The 20,105-nt window shown below is 35.3% G+C and overlaps 2 protein-coding genes across 4 annotated transcripts in view; one reads left to right on the forward strand and one right to left on the reverse strand.

Annotated features, from left to right (window-relative positions):
* The first annotated feature begins 257 nt into the window (after positions 1 to 257).
* Positions 258 to 7,761, forward strand: LOC139697537 (protein FAM114A2). Of its 3 annotated transcripts, none has more exons than XM_071596276.1 (9): positions 258 to 326; positions 509 to 1,146; positions 2,152 to 2,470; positions 3,446 to 3,729; positions 3,909 to 4,014; positions 4,390 to 4,631; positions 5,389 to 5,609; positions 7,350 to 7,491; positions 7,651 to 7,761. In XM_071596276.1, exons 2-9 carry the CDS (start codon positions 529 to 531, stop codon positions 7,726 to 7,728), a joined length of 2,010 nt encoding a protein of 669 aa, XP_071452377.1. In that variant the 5' UTR covers positions 258 to 326; positions 509 to 528; the 3' UTR covers positions 7,729 to 7,761. The 3 variants fall into 3 exon arrangements, with proteins under 3 accessions (XP_071452377.1, XP_071452376.1, XP_071452374.1); XM_071596275.1 differs by having other exon boundaries at positions 273 to 386; XM_071596273.1 differs by lacking the exon at positions 258 to 326 and having other exon boundaries at positions 334 to 1,146.
* Positions 7,762 to 8,393: 632 nt separating this feature from the next.
* Positions 8,394 to 20,105, reverse strand: part of LOC139697538 (nucleoporin p58/p45-like) — a 44,141-nt gene continuing 32,429 nt past the window's right edge. The window contains exon 10 of the mRNA XM_071596277.1: positions 8,394 to 8,584. Within this exon, the coding sequence (XP_071452378.1) occupies positions 8,394 to 8,584 (191 nt within the window). The remainder of the gene's footprint in view (positions 8,585 to 20,105) is intronic.

The raw sequence follows: 20,105 nt of genomic DNA on the forward strand, positions 1-20,105 counted from the left end.
TAATGCCAAGGCTGTATTTATCTCTATACCATTCCATAAATGCGACGTGTTTAGAATAATAGGATGCATAGAAAGTTTAATATACCCAGTGGTCTCGCGCGCCAAAAATTCACATCATCTAATAAATAAATCCACTAGCGCGCTTAATTTCACTTCGATCCTTTGCATTCGAGAGGGTCGACGTGGAAGAATTGATGCAGGATCGATTAGTCCTTCGACTCAATCGAAAGTGTACATGACCGTCGTCTACGATATCCACGGAGGACTTTCATGAGTAAATCGTGTTCGTAGAATTCAACATCTGTTTGAGAAAAAAAATTAAGAGGGTGATTATGAATAAGTTATTATAGTTAGAACTGTGAAAGTGTGATTAAAACGCAATTTATGTAAGTTGTCACTACTTTTTCACCTACTTCACCAATATATAAAGCCTGTCATGTTTGTTTTTGATAAACACGGGGGATAACATTTCATAAGGTGAAACTTTCTGTTATTGACATCCTTCTAGCTGAATTCGCTTCAAGAAATATGACTACATCAGACAGTGAAGATTTTGAAAGTGCGGACGAGGATATTGAACCCGACAACCCTGAATTAAAGTCAACCGTTGAAATTAAAGGAGGACCCCCTAACTCGGACGTCATCAAAAAAGGTTCTGACTTGGAGGAGACTTGTAGTGTTGTTTCCTCAAAATCAGTAACGGAAAATGTTGTGTACACAACTAGACATTCTTCTCAACCGGGAAATTCTGATGAACTTAGTGCCAACTTAGAAGTTAAATGTGTGGTCAAGGATGATGCCCTAACTAGCGATACAAATAATAGCTATTCTGAAGGTATTATTGATGGAAAATCTGGCATGCAATCAAGATCTGATGACAAGGTTCAAGAGCCTGTAAAACAGGCATCCGAGAAGAGTCTGGATAGAGGGAGGCCCCAAAGAACAAAAGAGGGAAAGTCAGGTCCAATGAAGCTTGGTGTGAAATTATCATCTCAACATCCGCCGGTACAGGGCGAAAAAGCACCTTTGGAAACATTAGAAGCGTTTCCTTTGCATCCCGGAAAAGTTAATACCGAAGAAAGCATTAAAAGCGATGGGGTCTTCAAATCCCAAGTGGAAACAAAGCTTTCTTCTTTACTCACCACGGTTAGTTTTCTCTTAACTACGCATTAATTTTAAAGGTCTTCTTGTATCTGCCATTATGAATCCCGCTCTTTAGCTCCGTAATAATACTTTGGGTTTAGATACTGTCTTCTAGCGAAATTCTTCCACCTACAGTCAGTTTTAAATTTGCGTGTCCATTTGCTGGTTAACACCTGGCAACTTTAAGTGTAAAGGGGAATTTAAAATGCACCCTCCCAACTCAGAATTTTGAGTGCATATTGTGAGTACCTTCACTCTCATTATAACTCCTTTACAGGTTTCATTGCTTTTGATTTCATTTTTGTGTGCCGACTCTATTTTCCTAGGAATATCACATTTCCCGTGGATAAGGGTTTTCAATTTTAAATAATTGCCTACAGTTGTCACAGAAATTTGGACACGGGACTCTCTATTCCTTGCCTGGACACTAAGTACAGTTGCTCCACGAAGTGGTTGGTCAAGCGGTGCAAGAAGTGCAGTTATATTAATGTGTATATTATTGTAAAATAGTCCAAAAATTTGAAATACTACAAATAAATGATTGATAGCCTCTTATTTTCCAACTGACGAATGAAATGTTAAGAGGTAGAGCGATATTGAAGACTTATGTGAAAGGAAGAATTCGTGATAAATGATGAGATGGGAGAAGAGAATGGCCATAATTGGAGGAGGTTAGAAATCTGAAAGAGGCAAAGGGTTTTTCGTAGTGTTTAAAATGTTATTCATAAACTCCAAAGAATGTTCATTTTTAAGGACTCTCTAAATACTGAGTGTCAGGGACTGAATCATGTATCTTCAATACTGAGGGTCAACACGCTCATACCACCAATGCATCCCACTCTCTGAATGACATATGCAAAAATATATTTTCTATTTTGAATCATTATTAATAACAGTAGTCTACTGGTTTGGGATAGGTTTATGATATAGACCTGTAAACTAAAGTCTCTTTTGCTTGGGAGTTAAATTATTACCAACTGCTATTCAGAATATGTTTACAATTTTCAGGATGATTCAGCAAAGACTGAAGTGGAGCAGCAGCCATCATTGCAGTCATCCAGCTGGGGATTTGGAAAGGGACTCATGGGGGCCGGAGGACTGGGAAGCTTGGGGGGATGGGGCTCCAGCTTGCTCAACACTGCCACATTGAGTGTCTCCACACTGGGAAGTCATGTGACCCAAGGCATCAACACAGTTTTGGAGACAGTCGAGGCTGGCATTGGAGCTCCAAGCCCGGAGGAGTTGGCGAGAAAGATAAAGGAAGAGAAAGAAAAGACTCAGCAATGTGAAGTATTAGGTGGACAGCAAGCTGCTCTTAACAGAGAAGGTTTTTAATTTTGGTGATATTTCAAAATGAAGTTGTTCGTCAATCTGGTTATTTTACATTGGCATATTTTACTGGGTTGGTGTAAATGATATTTGTATGGCTGTAAGGTTCTTCCTTACAAAATCAAAGATAGTCATAGCATCAGATATTAATACTTGAAAATGTACGTTGGCTTAGAATGTTATGTTGTAAGCGTTAAGGAAACCGGTTGTGGGTCCAACAATGAGGTTTTTGGTTCAGGTTTGAATTTGGGTATGGCAGTTTTGGTTGAATTCTTTTGGATGTTGTGGAAATGTAATTGTTAATTATTAAATGACTTAATCAAAAATCATTAAGGCCCTTACTAACAATTGTATGTCAGCTTTGAAATGAGATTGAAGAGACCTCATTACCTATTAGTCTTCTCTAAATATCGTACATGTGACTACACTTGGGCCCTTGTTAATTAATTTCTTCAAGTTTTAGGAGTTTCCTAAAAATGTCTCAGGAGTTTTCAGCATCAGAGATTCCCAGATTTAAATGCAATTACTTGCACAGAACATATACTCAGGATTGACATTGATTTCTTCACTTTATTATTCCCCTATTTTTCCATATTTTTCATATAAGTGGTATGGCAAAACAGAGGTAACAGTTTTGACCAATAAAGGGAAAGGAATAATGAAAGATTGAAATAATGTAGTTCATTGATTATTCATACTTTTTTGGGAAGTTTGTCTTTCAAAGTATTAAAGGTGATTTTGTTCTGAGTGCACTATAGTAGGGTATTACATAGTGATAAATTTCCGACTCCTAGAATGTATGCATGTGTTAAATTGTTTGAAAATTTGTGATATTTGCCATTTATTCTTCTTGTTTATGTGTTAGGGATTGAGCAAGTATTATTATGAATACATAAATTACATAAACAGGCTTAGCAAGGGATGCTTTGTTTTTATTTTTGGAAAGATATTGATTTAAATTTATGTCATTCAGATGAGGATGATAATGCTGGAGAATTGGAGATGGAGGCATGGGGAGACTGGAATGATGATGATGACCGTGGTGGTACTAACGATGATGATGCCAAAGGGGGGACTGGACTCTTAAGCCTGGTGACTGGCATGACCCAAGTGACTGGCAAGGTGTTCTCCACGGGACTGGATACGTTGGAAGTGATTGGGAAGAAAACAATGGAAGTTCTTCAAGAAGGTGACCCAGGACTTAAGAAGAAGAGAGCATTACTCCTAGGGGAAAGGGACACTGTTGTTTTGTCTCAGGTTTGCCCAGCTTATTTGCCCTTTCAAGCTTAACAATGGCTTGTTATAAAATTAAATCTTAGAGATATTTATTTGGTGATAGTTTCCAACGAGTCAATTTTTTTCATGAAAATAATCATAAGACAATGTGAGACCAAAGAAGCATCATTCTACTCTAGTCAATGTATTTTATTAATTAGGTTTTGCGAGAAGCCAAGGAAAAGGCAGAGGAGGAGGCAAAGTTAGCTGAGGAAAAAGAAGCTGCAAGAAAGGCTCACTTTGAAACACTTTTTGATGATTACCAAGGTTAGTCTGAGATATTTAGAATTCTTATGTCCCGGGCTTTTTTAAAAAATATGGTAATCATTATTTGGCTTCATAGAAGTATGATTGAACTGTTCAATAATTTGCTGTATTTTGTTCGCTTATGCCTCAAGTAACCATGAAACTGTTTTCTGTAAGGACAATACTTGTATCACCCTCATTCTTTCGAATGTGTCTTTGAAATACTGAAGTGGAAGAGGGCTAAATTACATTTTTTTTAATTATGAATTATTTATTTTGTACTAGTAACTAGCTGTTCTATGCTGAACTTCAGCCATGAATCCTCTCTGTGTGTTGGTTTTACTAACTATCGTACTCAAGGTGGCTAAAATTTCAACTGAACCATGCTTATTTTAGGGTTGGTACACTTGGAAGCCTTAGAAATGTTGTCCCGGCAGTCGGATCTTAGGCTCAAGAGCTTGCTTTTGAAGGAGACAGGGCCAGCTCTCAGGGGCCTTCAGATACGCCTTGCAGCCGTGCAGGAAATGTGTGAAATTCCAGATTCTGATGAGAATGAAGACGCACCAGCTCTAACAGAAACAATATCAGAGTCATTAAATGCTTTAAGTGTTGAAGTGTCTGCTGAAAAGTTGATACAGGTGAGGGAGTTGCTTGATTTTCTCATGATGTCCTATCTTTTTGTTGAGGAAGTTGTCTCCCATTCACTGTACTTCCTGGATTAATCAACCTTTTGTATGTATTTTCTACATGTTGATGGACACTCATGTTTAGGAAATGTGTTCATATTAAATGGTATGACAAGAGTTCAAATGCCAGTATTATCAATTTTCTGCATGGTGTTTTAGTATTTTACTTTTTCCATTAGTATTAACTTTTGACCCTGGGGTATCTTAGCATTTAAAATCATAAGTTAAATTCATACATCAGGTTGTATTTAATATAATACAAATGCATCCTATTTCTTTCCCAAAATATTGGCTGTATGTATTTTGTAAAATATGTGATTGAATTACTGGCCACTGTTTACAGATTTTTGAGAATGATTAGGTAAGATCATATATCATTGTATTTAGACATTAATTATTGTAAAAATTTGGCAAATTGTGCCAACTTGGCCAAAAATTTTCCTCTGAAGTGCAGCATCAAATCTTTTGTTAGTGTTACAATGCGTTGAGTAAAATTCCAAACATGGAGTCATTCAAAAATTTATTTTTTTTTAAACTTTATTTTGTTTTGACCCAGATTATTTTAAGTCATATTGTTTTGGTCCTTGTGACTTCAAAATGCCATGGAAATTTACACTACCTGGTTATTCAAGTTTGATGTGGATTTTGTTTGGTTAACCCTGGTGAATTATATTCAAAAGTGGCCTTTCTTTTCTGTTGCATGAAATAGTGTGTGAAAGAATCCCATGACCACCTCGCAGATATGAAAGCTGATGTAGGAGATGATGGCATGTCGAAGGCAGTTCCAAAAATAATCCACCAGGAAGCTATCACAGCCTTGGCTACTATAACAGCCAATGCAATTGAGGTTTTCCACAAAGTGACCGAACTTCTCCTCGTCAAAGAAGGAAAATCTAGGAAAGTGAAAGATGAATCAAAAGCTTTGGTTTGGTAAGTCCTCCACTTTCTTGCTGTTACTTATTTGTTCAGGAGTCAGGGTTGTGTGTGGTTATGCCTACTCCTCTCCAGTTAATCAGCTGTTGAGAGGAAAAGGTAGCATTTGCTTATCTCACTGCACCAATGAGAAACAAAGGGAAGACTGAACTATGTAATTACTGAAATGCCACAAAACCATGAACTCTATGCCAAAAATCACTTACACAGCTACTAATTGCACAGCCATTTAAAATGGAAATTGGACATTTATACATTGGTTATTTATGAGCATGCAAAGTTGCAGCGAACAGTGAGGTCGCACTTGAAGATGTACTGAAGTTGCTTGATAAATGAATTAATATCTATAAAGCAAGTGCTATTCTCTTTATTTAGCCAAAAACAATAAATCATGATACATAATGTGTAACTAAGTAAACTGCTTTTTTTCATGCTTGAATTCAAAAGATGAGCTATTATCTTTCATATTTCACTAAGTTAAAGAGCTAAGTAAATGCAGGGAAACTTCCTGGTTTTAGGAATACTTTCCTAGATTTTATTTACCCCTAGCTAAGTCTTATATGCTTATATATAAGCTAGTTATTATTTAATTACATCAGCACTTTGTCAGATCTCAGCCTAATATTTTATCTCTCGGTTGCAATATCTCATTTGATTTTATGTTCTTCAGTGCTATTAGAAATATTGGGAAACAATTTTTTTTTCACATTACCAAATCTAAGAATGGGCTTTAAAGTGGAATAGTGATCTTTTTAAGCTGTAACATACGCTCTTGCCAAAATGGTATTGTAATTACAGCAGAATTATTATGATACAAAGTGTTATTAATGAAACATGAGGCGTTCATTTAAAACAAAATTTATTCAAGCATAGGCACCATAAGGAAATAAGTGCTTCTTGGTTAATCATGCTTTCTTCATCAAGTATTGGTATTTGTTCCCGACAGAGTAGTATGGCATAGCATGAATTGCACTTGCACATGGCAATAAATCAAATGTCTCTAGATGATTTATGATTATAATCCATATAAGGCAGTGGGATGTTGAAGACTGTGATAGAGGGTAGAATGTTGGGCAAAAGAGGAAAGGGAAGGAACAGGATAGGGTTGTTGGATGGGATGAAGGGAGGAAGAAAGTACTCAGAGATAAAGAGGGACCTGATGTAGAGTAGGATGATGGATTTTGTGTTTTGTTAGGAGTAATAAAATATTTGTTTCGTAGTTGTGTCCATCCAAAAACCCACCTTAATCGGTAGATTACCTTAAAAAAAATCCATATAAATGTCACATGCATATTTGTATTCACATTATTCTTTAATTTGATCTTATAAAGTAAGTGTTATCTGTAAATAAAAAATGTATCTTTCCTGGGTGAATAATCTGAATGAAGGTGAAGAAATGAATCAGTCTCATTCATCTTAAGATATTCAACATTGGTTTTTATTGATTTGAAGTACAAAATACTGGTCAATTCACAATTTTCTTAGTTCCTTCAAATAATACATAGTAGCCAAGTAAATATAAAGTCACTCCAAAAATAACTTAGCTTGGCAATGGTAAAAATTGTTTCATTTGTAATTTGAAGAACATCAGAAATAGGTGTCACTGATAACATAAACTAATTTGGAAGCTCAGTAAGTTGTATGGATAACATATGCATTGGTATAGTCATGTATGATAGATACAACTTACATTTAGTAGGATTAAATTTCTGATGAGCTGTACATGCTTTTTCACAGTGTAACGTCTTCCCTGGTATCAGAAGTAAATAAAATAGCCACAGAATTCTCAGATTTCTTGTCTACAAAATTAAATGATGACTCTCTAATGGCTGCTGACAGAGAAAAAATTGAATCATACATCACCAGTACTTTTCTAGAGGTAGGTTCACTTGGCTGAAAATACACCGAGTAAGTACTCTAATAGCAATACATCTATTAATATTCATACCCCTGCAACAAATGGTTTATTAATATTTTATTATTGTATTTGGTTTATATATTTGTTCAAGAGTTAAATCATAATTTTTTTCTCTCTTAGGCATCTAACAGCAGCACATATATTCAAGATGCATTTCAACTAATGGTCCCTGTACTCCAGATAGGAGTAATAGTGTAAATTGCTGGATGTATCAACTTATTTAAAAATAGTATCGACTATATCAACACTTTCCACAAACACAGTGTACATTTATGTACATTAAATATGTACACATCTAGTGAACTAAGTTGGGGGAAGTTTCCATCAACTAAAAATCTTTAAATTAAAATAATTACATCAAAATAAGACATTTGTGAGAACTATTGATTACATCTATCCCTAAGTTAAAACACACAGTTAAAATTAGCCTTCGTACACAAGATTATTTCTCCCAGGTAAATTATCAATGAAGGACATTTATAAATGGATTTGAATGCAAAATAACCTAGCACAATAATATCCTACAAAATGAAAGACCATTGCACACATTTAGTGTTATATTGATATATACTAATTTAAAAATGATTGAACACTAACAACCCCACTCAAGGCAGTTTTTGAGGTTTTCCTCTTTATCATTTTAAATACACTCCCGATGAGTGGCAACACACTCAACACAGCTCCCCACTCATGACATTCACTCTTATGAAAATACAAAATGATGATGCTCTGCATCCAATCACAAATCAAATAAAAATAAATATGTTTATAAAACCTTGAACAATAAGTGTGCCAACAGCTCAGCAACATCTCCAGGTTACACACCCTCAACGATGCTGATATCCATTGGCCCACTCTCTTCCTCACCGTTTCCCTCGCTTACTGCCTTGCATTGGAGGGGAGGAGTGGAGGAAAGGGGAGGTGGCAGGCGTGTAAGGTGGAGCAGAGAGAGGTGCACTTTGCAGCGAGCCTAAGCTGTATGCGCTTGCTGAAGGGATCCCAGGTACTTGCTGCTGCACCAATGGCTGCTGGATTGATGAGGATGGTACCAGTCCTGGAAAAAATTGTAAGAGTTTGAAGATAGCAAACTTGGGATATAATGTGACAAATCAGAGAAAGTGGTCCGATTGTGCCAAAGGAGATTTATTTGAAATGCATAAATTGTGTTAGAGGTAGGGGGATGGATGTGCTACCATCAATCTTCCCATTAATATCAGTGTCTGACGCTTGAGTTGGTTTAATCAGTGTTGTTGATGAAGTTCTTCCAGATTATTGATATTTGTAAAAAGCTATTATTTATCATTCCTAATGTATTTGCTTGTGCTGCTTAAAAGCTTCAATTAGGGGGGGTTGCTTATCTATACAGACAATGAAGCTGTGATACAAATAGTGAACAGTTGAGACTATTTGGTATTGACTGAAGGAAAAAATATGGGAAAATACAAATGTTTGTAAATAAATTTTTTGAGTTAAACTGAATTATTTGTGTAATTAATGCATTTACTATGTACATTTGTGCTCAGATATGTTCCAGTGTGCTTGTTATTTCAATGCTAAATTGTCATATTAAGGCAATCTTTCTTGAGAACTGAAGACTATTAATGAGGAAAAGCAAATTTTTCCTAGCAGTGCTTAAGAAATACTTCCTTTGTTTTAGAAATTATGTTAAAAAAATAAAAAATGTATGATACTTTAATCCTATAGCTAACAGTGAATCTTGATTATTCTGCAATATTTGGAAGAGCATTAAAATTTTTATCTGCATATGAAAAAAAATTTGCTATTTTCCTGACAAATTTTATGTACACAATTAACAATCAGAAGTTTGGTTTTGATAAAAAATGGTGCAGTTAAACTTTCAATGAGGCCTGCAGAGTGTAAAACCCACTGATTGAGAACACAGGACTCTGAGCCACTTTTTGTTTTCCCTATGGCACAGAGTAATTCTCAAAGCTTTGCGTAGGAGTGGTCAAAGCATAGCTAAAATTGAAAGCCAGAGTACTCTGATCAATAGCAAATTGTCCTATGCATTGAAATACACTTTCCACCTTCAGCATGTTATGATCTGTAAAAAAATATTTAAGTTTGTGATATGAAGTAAGTATATTGGCCAGTTTATGACAGAATATGGTAAGACTAGGAGAATGAAAGTTTGGCCTGAGTTTGCAAAGAGCGCCATCTTCAGCATGAATGAGGAAAACAAATTGCTCATGATAATACCCAAGAATTGATTTTACCAAAAAAATCCAGCTGTAGGTTTGTAATTAGGAAATGGAATTTCTTGAAGACACGAATTTATATTGACAGGTGCTTTGGTGTGTTAGTAGGAGATGGAGAAACAATTATAGGAGTTAAAGAGCTTCGAAAATTACCATTTGAGTAAAGTGTCAAAAATAAAGTTTGGGCTACTCAGTAAAAAGGTTAATATTTCCTCCAAAAATTTGCATGTTTTGAGTTTTTAAAAAATCGTGGAAGCTGTAATTTTAGAATAATGAGATGATACTGAATTCATACGGTAGCATTACTTGAAAATACTTTCAGGTTAAATAATTCACTTTTTTATGGCACAAATTGGTTAATGATCATCATGCCAAGAGACAAAAGTTGTTTTTCTCATTTATCACTGCTAAAGAAGGCAGAGAGGTGAGTCCTTTGTATGTTGGCATCCACTCATATTATTTTACCCAGAGAGACAAACTGTTATTTTCTCGTGATATGCCGAGACGTTAATGAAGTAATCACATTAAAAAAATTAAAATAACTTTAATTTATCTCAACCAGTGCTGACTTAAAACGAAATTGGATTTAGTTGATGGCTTTGCTTTCATTTAAAAATAATGCACCTTAACTCCACTCTTACCGTGGTTTGAAAGTTATGCGCTCCCAAAAAATAAGTGCACTGTGCTTTGAAGTCTTCCAAACCAGCACTGAGCACTACACCAGCTTTGATTATGTGAGTAATTTAAATTTTGTTGTAGATCATCTACATGAATAGTTTGGTATACCTATAGCCTTAAGTAACTCATTCGCTCTCATATTAAGGCTAGAATCATGCCTGGCTATGTCAATATATAAATTGGCATTATTTAAGATGTTTAATTCAGGGGAAATTGCAAATATGATAACTTTGCAATGCTGTGCTCATTAAGATGTATCAAACCCATTACAACATTAGCCACCACCTTTATTCCAGTTTGAATATAAGCAAGGATAAGACCCCAAAATAAGCATACCACCAACTTAAATGTTTAATTATTTTCTTATTCAATTTGATTATTTCGTTTAAACTTAATTAAGCAATAATGTAAAACAGATGAATAAAGCAGATCCAAGTCTGCTGGGATTATTTATTCCACATCTAACTGAATTGCTGGGATAAAAGTTTTGCCTGCATTGCAGTCAGTATCTTCAGGTCAGAGGTGCTTGGGTACTAGTTTTTACCTGTCTTATATACCTCTATTATGCACTCAGCTGTGTTCCATCTGCTTGGGTGTTCTCTGGTTGAAAATGCATTTCCAGGTGCTGAAAATCTTGTTGGTGTCTTCTCTATTGCAGCTATTTGATTTTTTGTGGATTTCTATGGCCTGAATGAGTCGTGGGAAGTAATGCTTTCTTTTACGATTACTTCAGTGTTTTTGAAGTCATTATTGAGCTTTGGTCCAGTCTACGTGTGCTCTGCAATGGACTGGACACCTGGATCGGCTCAACCCACAACATTGACTTAAAAAAAACACTGTTCTAATTGTAAAATAAAGCCATTCCTTCTCGCCACTCATTCTGGAAGCCATATAAATACACAAAAACGTTAAACAATTACAATGGAGTAACAGTTACACATATCCAGTGTCTGGAAATACATTTTCAACCAGAGAACACCCAAGCAGATAGATAATTGCTGGCCAATCAGAGAGCACCTGAGCAGAGGAGAGAGGTATATAAAATGGAAAAACTAGTACTAAGCAATTCTAACCTAAAGATGCTGACTGCAAAACTGGCAAAACTTATGCCCAACAAGATAGACCAATGTAAATCCTGTAAGACTTAGGTCTTCAATAGCAGCACACCACAGAAGCCATCACAAAGAGATAAATAATAGTACATACACTACACGAAAGTGTCATAGGCATTAGTAAACATAAAATAGTAATCTAAACAAAAATCTCTAGCTACATTTATCAAAAAAATACTAGCTGTGCAAAAATGTATTCACTTTTCATTACAATGAAAGTTAAACATCATTGAATATGTTAGTGTTGTCAGGTTTACTAAGCTGTCAAGACTATGGTGAATGTTGAAATTATTGTTAATATTCACACTGCTAACTATCTAGTAGCTTCATCTCTACACATGATTCACTGGGTTGTACCAGGTTGCCTATGCATTAAGTTTCAATAAAATGAACCTCAGATTTATTAGTGAAATTGGAAATATAATGCGCTGTGTGATATGATTTCATAGCATTTTTCAACAATCCAATACAATCCTGAATTTGTCTTGGGCAGTTAAAATCCCATGAAATCCCAATGTTTCCTGGTTGACCTGAAGACTAGAGAGCATTTTAATGGGTACATTAATGAACAGGGAAATAAAGATATTTATTGATCTGTATTAAATGGTCTTCCTCATAAACCGGAGCGATCAACCTGAAGGTTGATTTTATTGGTGAGGGTAGAGTCCTTATTGTACCACTCCTACAACACACAAAGTTCACACATTCAGCGTAAAGGGGCACCAGTTCCTTCCCTTGTGCCACCCGTGGTTTATGATTGGCACCCAAAAAATCACCAAACTTGGGTGATCCAAAGGGAGGCATAACCTGGGATCAAACCAGGGTTCTCAAGTCAGTAGTCCAGTGCTCTACCCCCTGGACCACAATGCTCCAAATTCTAATAATTAAATCTCTACATATATGTATATATGCCTGTGCATTTACTAAATTCAGTTCAAGCACTGATGAATCTGAGTGGTAATTATTCTGAAATTATTTCCTACATACATTTTTCTTTTAATGCAATATAAAATACAGTTCTTAATTCTAAACTTGTAATTCATAATCTACTATGGCAAGTTTTGGCACAAGTACAATAGCGATATAGATGTTATCAGATTAGAAAAAGTAACTAACTAAAGAATACCCTGTACGAGAGGAAAATGAAACTGTTGTAAAGTTGGATAATGTTCAGAGTTCACCATGAATTAATCCAAGATATAAAAAAGTCTACAGAGTAATACTATAAGTTTCAAAATCTTAATATGTTGAGAAATAAAAATGTTAGCACAAATGAATTTCTTTAAAATCTCGAATTCATTTAATTAAAGTGGAGCCTCAGAGTAGCACCATTGCAGTGGCATTTGTTTCATTTGCCACAACAAAATAATGAATATTGAGTAGGGTGTTCAATGTTGGACATTAATGGCATGTTGAATAGTTATCTATTACATTTTCCTTCTTAACGTATGTTCTGGCTATATGGCAGTCATGTACAACAATGTGATTGTGTAAAATGACTATATGATGCCTTTTAAAAAATTCTATTATTCTCTAAAATGCAATTGAGAGTGCAATGCAATGGGAAAAGTGGTTTATATTTCATGTTACGTGACATCATTCTGATGAACTATTCCTAAATATTAGAACCTGAAGTCTGATATGAAATGCTGGAAACAATTTTAAAGTGCAACTGTGATATCATAGTACAAATATTTGTAATTTTTACTTTTGAGAGAAACCTTATGATAGTATCTTGCTTTTTACAGATGTACTGAGCAGATGCAAAGTGCAAGCACCAAAACTATCTTAAGTTTTTGGAGGTCAACCGTAAATAAGAGTTCCGGCAAGATCTGCCATGTTCTTAAATTTTATTTAAATTTGATTTGAATTGGTAAATACATCATTTACTGCAGTATAACTTCTTTAGGAGGAGATTAGAGGTATACATTCACAGCAAAGGGTGATTATAGCCTAAATTGATAAAGATGCAACTAGTCTTAGGGGGGATGTTAACAAGTATCAAGAAACCTGATGAAACATTTGAGCACCTCTAGATTTCCTGGGCTTAATGCTAAAGATTTCTAAACATCCTGTTGGGGGATATAAATTAATATTGGCAAACAGAAAAAAATGTGAGATGAAATAACCAACTATTGTAAAAGCTTAAATTTTTCAGCCCGATTAACCTTAAAAATTTTGTCCCCAAGGAATACCAAGTACATTAAATAATATTAGCTGGATAACTTCTACTGCCCGGCCAGTTAGGTAAAATATTAATATAGTTACATGTATTCAACTCAAATATTTACATAAAGGAAAGCTGATAATCCCCATGGCAAAGCAATAAAATTGAGAGTCCCTGTTCTCAGTTTAAATTATTTACCTCGGTTAAAGACATGCATAAGAAGGTTTCACAATATTTAATGCAATTAAATGTATTTTTACAGCATGTGACAAAATATTTGAAGAATAGGAGCAACCTCTAACCATATTGTCTCCCATTCTTTGGTATTGAAATTTCTTCAACTCCTTCAAAATCTTTCTACCTCTAATAAAAGATTGCTTAAGCCTTAGGTTCAGCGATTTCATACCAAATTATAATAAATAAGTAACTTAGGAAAATTTCAAAGTATTTACTTGCTAATTTTCAACCCTGACACATTACAACATTACGATGCCATCCACCTCACTTGTGCATTCAAAGCAGCCCATACCTCATAAATATTAGGGCTATGAGAGAAGGGAAGAAATGAGGTATTAATGGCTAAGAATAAAACTCTACAGGAATTTTTCAGAGGGAAGGGTAAAGAGTAAAATAACTTTGTATTCCTTGTGGATTTGGTGAAGGCATTGAGCAGAGTAAACTGGGCACAATTATTGAACATTTCGCAGAAGAAAGGATTTGAAGGGAGTGCTAAATGAGTTATTTGGAACCTGCAAATATCTCAGACTAAGTTCCAATGATTTTGTGTAAACAAAATTAACAATTAGAATAGTAGGATGGATAGGGGAGGATGGAATTTGATATTAGTGTGTGTGAATGATGGGAGATGACGTACTTATTTATGATGGTAACAGAGAAATCTTAGTGGCAAAATTCTTTTCCATTACTTCAAGGATGCCAAGTTTTTTTTTTAGTTTTTGAAAATTTAGTATTTCCAGCATGAAATCCAATATTTTAATAGATTACAGATTCTCCAAAGTGATAGGATGGTTATTGAGGATGAAATATCACTAATAAGGATATTAGGTCCAGTTCTGCCATAATATAATGCTTTAATCACCTTAGTTGAGCTGATGAACTCCAAAGCATGGAATTGGGTCAAAACGGTCAGCTATTTGGCAAGACACATGAATGATTTGAAAAGTTGTAAAATACTAAGTTACCTGACACCAATTAACCTTAAAAATTTTGTCCCCAAGGAATACCAAGTACATTAAATAATGTTAGCTGAATAACTTCTACTGCCCGGCCACCTAAATTAATTATTTGGTAACTTTTTTGTGGATATCCAGTATTATGCCAAGATATGATGAAAACACTGAAATATTTGGATATGGCTAGCAGTTAAGCGATTTCCAGTTCTTCACTGAAGGACGTACAGGAAAGGGTAAATGGTAGTGCAATCATAATTGCTTCCTTCTTCAGAGGGTACCATTTAAAAAAAGCATGGATTGAGTGATCAGCGGAAGTAGGTTACAGCAAATGTAGAGTTTCAAGGCGTTGATACATTGATGTACGAGGGTAGTTTGAAAAATTCTTAGAATCACTACCAGATGTCAGCACTAGCGCAACAAGTTTCCTGCATAGTAATAGGTAATTCTTTATGAGTAAACACATAACATGTTAGTGCTCTGGAAAGAGACCAGTGGCTCTTCCCAGATGTCCATCTGCTGTTGTTCCCATGTAGCGATTTGTGAAGATCGAAAAAATTGAGATTCAACCAGTGATTAAATACTTTCTAAAGAAAAGAATGAAAGCAAGGGAAAACAAATTTGCACCTTTCCACAGATTTACTTTTTTAACATACAATGCGTTTCAGTTCATTGAACCATCTTCAGGTAAAAGACAATATTCAAATTGTGATAAATCATATCTATACCTGTTTGAGGAATGGGGGGGAAGAAAATAGTGAGGAGTAAGGTAGGCGGGGCCAATGAGGGGAAATATGGAAAACCCAAAGAAACAGAGAAACTAAAGAAATGGAGAGGGAAAAAGAGGGATCTCAGGATGAAACTTACATGATTGTTAAAGATGCTTAGCTAGGAGTGATGTTTCATCAAAAGTCCTCCAGCATCTTTTATGTTCTTGTATTCTATTCTTGAAACTTCTACCAGTGTGTCCTATGTAGCACATGTCACAGGAATCACACTTCACTTTGTACATGGCAGTTTGCAAGAGGGGTCCTAAGCGCAGAAACCATGTTACAGTGATGTCATCATTCCAACTGATTCCTGCCATCCTACGAACCAGTAACTGTCAGTCTTCCTTCCATTCAATGATACACTGACTACCTCTAACAATAAAAAATTTCAACCATGAGCTGGACACCATAAAATCCATAGCAGTATCCAATAGCTATAGTGTAAACATTGTCACCAATCTCTTAAAAAGAAATTGAAAGCTAAAGCTATTTCACAGTTATGCTCCCTTACTCCCACACAAGAAAAGCCCAAAAAGTGGTGTCTATTGTTTGTAAGTGATCTTTCCAATAAGATTGCCCGAAAATGTAATAAAACAAAGTTTAATATATCATTTGATTATACACATACTCTGGGAAAAATCCTTTGCCGCAACAAAGACTTAGAACCCTCCTTACAATATGCCTATATGAAGTGAAGTGTGATTCCAGTGATGTGCTACATAGGTCAGACCAGTAGAATTTTCAAAAAGAGAATAAAAGAGCATGAAAGATGCTAGAGGACTTTTGATAAAACATCATTCCTTGCTAAGCATCTACAACAATCATCCCACTCATGTAAATTTAACCCTGAGATTCTACACCCGGAAAATAAGGGTAAAAGACTTGATATTTTAGAGCAACTTGAAATTGTAAAATTAAATATGAATGTTCTTTTAAATTATAAATCACTCTCCTCTCCATTTCCACAGCAAGCAGTGAAACTCCCTCCCTTCTACTAACTCCACCCTTTGCAGATTTACCATCTAACCATCCCCTACCCTCCACAAGCAGTAGTTGTCGAACAAACCTTCCCTGATAATGTCTTCCTTAGAATCACCTATACCTCATCCCTCAACCTGCCTCTATCTCTTCCATTTACCCTTCCCGCTTAACCCTTCTTTATTTTTCCCTCCTTCCTACCACCAGGATACCAACTACCAGCCACCATCCTCTCAAATAATTACCACAAGTGCGTATCTTTCCCCCCCCCTCTTTTCATCTCTCCATTTCTTTAGTTTCTCGGTTTCTTTGGGTTTTCCATATTTCCCCTATTAGTCTCTGCCTACCTTATTCTTCACTCTTTTCTTCCTCCCCTTCCTCAAATAGGAATAAATATAATGTATTACAATTTGAATTTTATCTTTTACCTGAAGATGGTTCGATGAACTGAAATGCACGGTATGTTACAAATAAATCTGTGGAAAAGCGCAAATTTGTTTTTCTCATAATGATGAACTTCCACTACATCTCGCCTGAATCTGTTGAATATATAAAAGCAAAGGAAATTCATGCCGACTAACAGAAAACTTTCTGGGACTCTGCTGCTTCATTTTTAACAGTTGCCAAGTGGAAAAATGAGTTTTAAGCTTGGTTTGGACAGCTTAGATGATCTGCTTAGTGGTCAGCCAAAATGTGCCACTACCCCAGAAATTGTTGCATAAGCACATAAAATGGTCATGAAGAATCACCTAATGAAAGTGTAAGAAATTGCTGAAGCTGTAGGGATGTTATTTGAATGGGCATATCACATTGTAAAAGTGGAATTGGATGAGAAAATTATCTGCTAGATGTGCGCCACAACTCTTGATGCAGGATGACAAACACATCAGAATGAAAATTTCCGAGCAATGTTTGACCCATTTTAAGAGCAACCAATAAGATTTTCCATGCCGGTTTGTGACCACAGATGAAACTTCGGTTTACAACGAACAATACTTCAGTGACAAAAAAGCACTCAAAGCAGCAGAAACATAATGAAAACTTCGTTGCAATTTTCCACAGTTAAAACTTTATTGCCGACCATGGTTTCGATACACTGTATCATCTTCAGGTAGATTCATCTTCACCTGAAGATGATACAGTGTATCGAAACCATGGTCGGCAATAAAGTTTTAACTGTGGAAAATTGCAACGAAGTTTTCATTATGTCTCGATTCCACAATATCACGCCTGACTCTTCACTTTTCAGCAGAAACATGTTGATTCACCACCACCAAAAAAAGCAAAGGCAATATGGTTAGCTGGAAAGGTGATGACTTAAGTTTTCTGGGATGCAAAATGGATTATGCTGATAGATTATCTTCCCACTGGTCCAACAGTCACTGGACAATACTACGCTAAACTTCTTGACCAACTACAGCAAAAGATACATGAAAAAGGCCACGTTTAGCCAGGAAGAAAGTCATCTTTCTGCAAGACAATGCATGTCCACATGTGTCATTGCCATGGCAAAAATACATACACTAAGATACAAATTGTAGCCACAACCACCTTAATTGCCTAATTTGGCTACATCAGATTTCCTCCCTAATTTTCCTCCGTGGACAGAGATTCTTCAAACAAAAAACTAACATATTCTATTGTTTCAGGCTTCACTTCGTGGAAGTAATTAATATCCATTACTAAAAAAGAAAGAAAGACTCGTACTTTTCCACCGATTTTATTATACGGCACAACGCGTTTCACTGACTTGCGGCATCATCAGGTACCTGATGGAAATGGAAAAAAAAACTAACAGACTAAGTAAATGGTTATTTTGTAGGCCTAAAGGAATATAATTTTCTAGATGGGATTAAGACATTGGAACATCGCTGGAGCAAGTACATTAGAGTATGAGGAGACTACATAAAAAAAATAAAAAAGTTTCACCAAGATTAGTCATTTATTTAGAAATTACTAAGGTTAGAAAGGAAACAATATTTCTGAAATGGATCAATACCTATTCCCAAATGTTTTGATATGATCACAATCACCCATCTTTGATGTAACATGAATGCAATCATAGTGGTATGTTTTCATAGGCAGTGATTGTTTTTCATATTGATCATGAGCTCATTAATGCTTTTTTTATGCATTCATCAATGGTATTTTTGCACACACGTCTAGAAACTTAAGATGACCTTTTATAGTCCCTCCCCACTGGGAACTAAAAGATGAAGAATAAAGCATTTGACAAAGGGGAGTTACACTTGATTCTAATTTAAACTGAATTGCTCCTTAGCTTGGCTTAAAATTATTTCCCATTCAGCATAATAATGTACATATTTCTGAGTGCAGCCTATATACCTATCTAGAGAGAGATTGCATTTAATTCATAGCAAGCTGGTGGTTTATAGAGGCCTGGAAAAGCGTTGCCATATTACTGCCATGAGAATAAGATCATTTGTTAACAGATAGCCTCTCATGCAAAGACCAAAGATAAAGGGAGCATCTATACTGCTTTCATAATTTAGATTGAAATAACCCAAAGTATAGAGGTTTCTCCAATATGATTTACTGAGAACTAATTATGGCTGGCCTCTTGGTGAGCTCACGTTTTTATTTGACCTTAAATCAATAGCATATCATCTCTCCAAGTGCTATGCTGTTAAGTGCTCCGTTGGTTTTTTTATGAGAAAAAGAGTGAGGCAACAAGAACATTAAGTATGCATGACAGCACTGACCTTGAATTTTTCCCCATCTCCTCAAAAAGTATACTCATAACCAGCTCCAGGACTGTATGAAAAGCCAGCCCAATGTAATTTTGAAAGCAGAATAGATCAGTACAAACATTATTGGAGTGGGTACAGGATATGTTTCACCTATCAAGCTGCATATCAGTTGCCAACACCAGATGCATTGAAATGATTTTATTTATAAAAACGTATATTTGTTATTTTATGTTATGTATGTATTTACACTTAATTTTCCTTCCACATGAGATACCTCTTCCAGATAAGATATCACTTAACATTGCAAGCGCTTTTGTTATGAGTAAAAAGAAATCACTACCACAATTGGAAAAGTAAATTCATCTTCTAACTATACTTATTGAAATATAATTTACTTTCTCTGCATCCTAATTTACTTTAATGAAATTTTATCAGCTTCAAAAATTATTCTGATTTAAGAAGCAATAAAAGCGAACATTACCATTTGGCAGAAATGAAAATGCAATGAAATTAATGAATCATATTAAAAGTCCTTATTTTGGCTAACATAATGTCTTCTGTTGATAATAAATGTGTTCCAACACTTAACATACCCAATTTTAACGGCATTTGTGGTTAGATGTTTTATATTTCACTTCATAACTTCCTCCATTTATGATAAATATGTTCCAGCAGTAATTATTTATTTCAATAAAATTGATAAATTTATTGTGCATCACACTTTTAAGATTTAATATTTGAAAGAAGAAA

This window comes from Hetaerina americana, unplaced genomic scaffold (genome assembly GCF_022747635.1).
Source record: "Hetaerina americana unplaced genomic scaffold, ioHetAmer1.1.p SCAF_8, whole genome shotgun sequence".
In the NCBI taxonomy this organism is placed as follows: domain Eukaryota; kingdom Metazoa; phylum Arthropoda; class Insecta; order Odonata; family Calopterygidae; genus Hetaerina; species Hetaerina americana.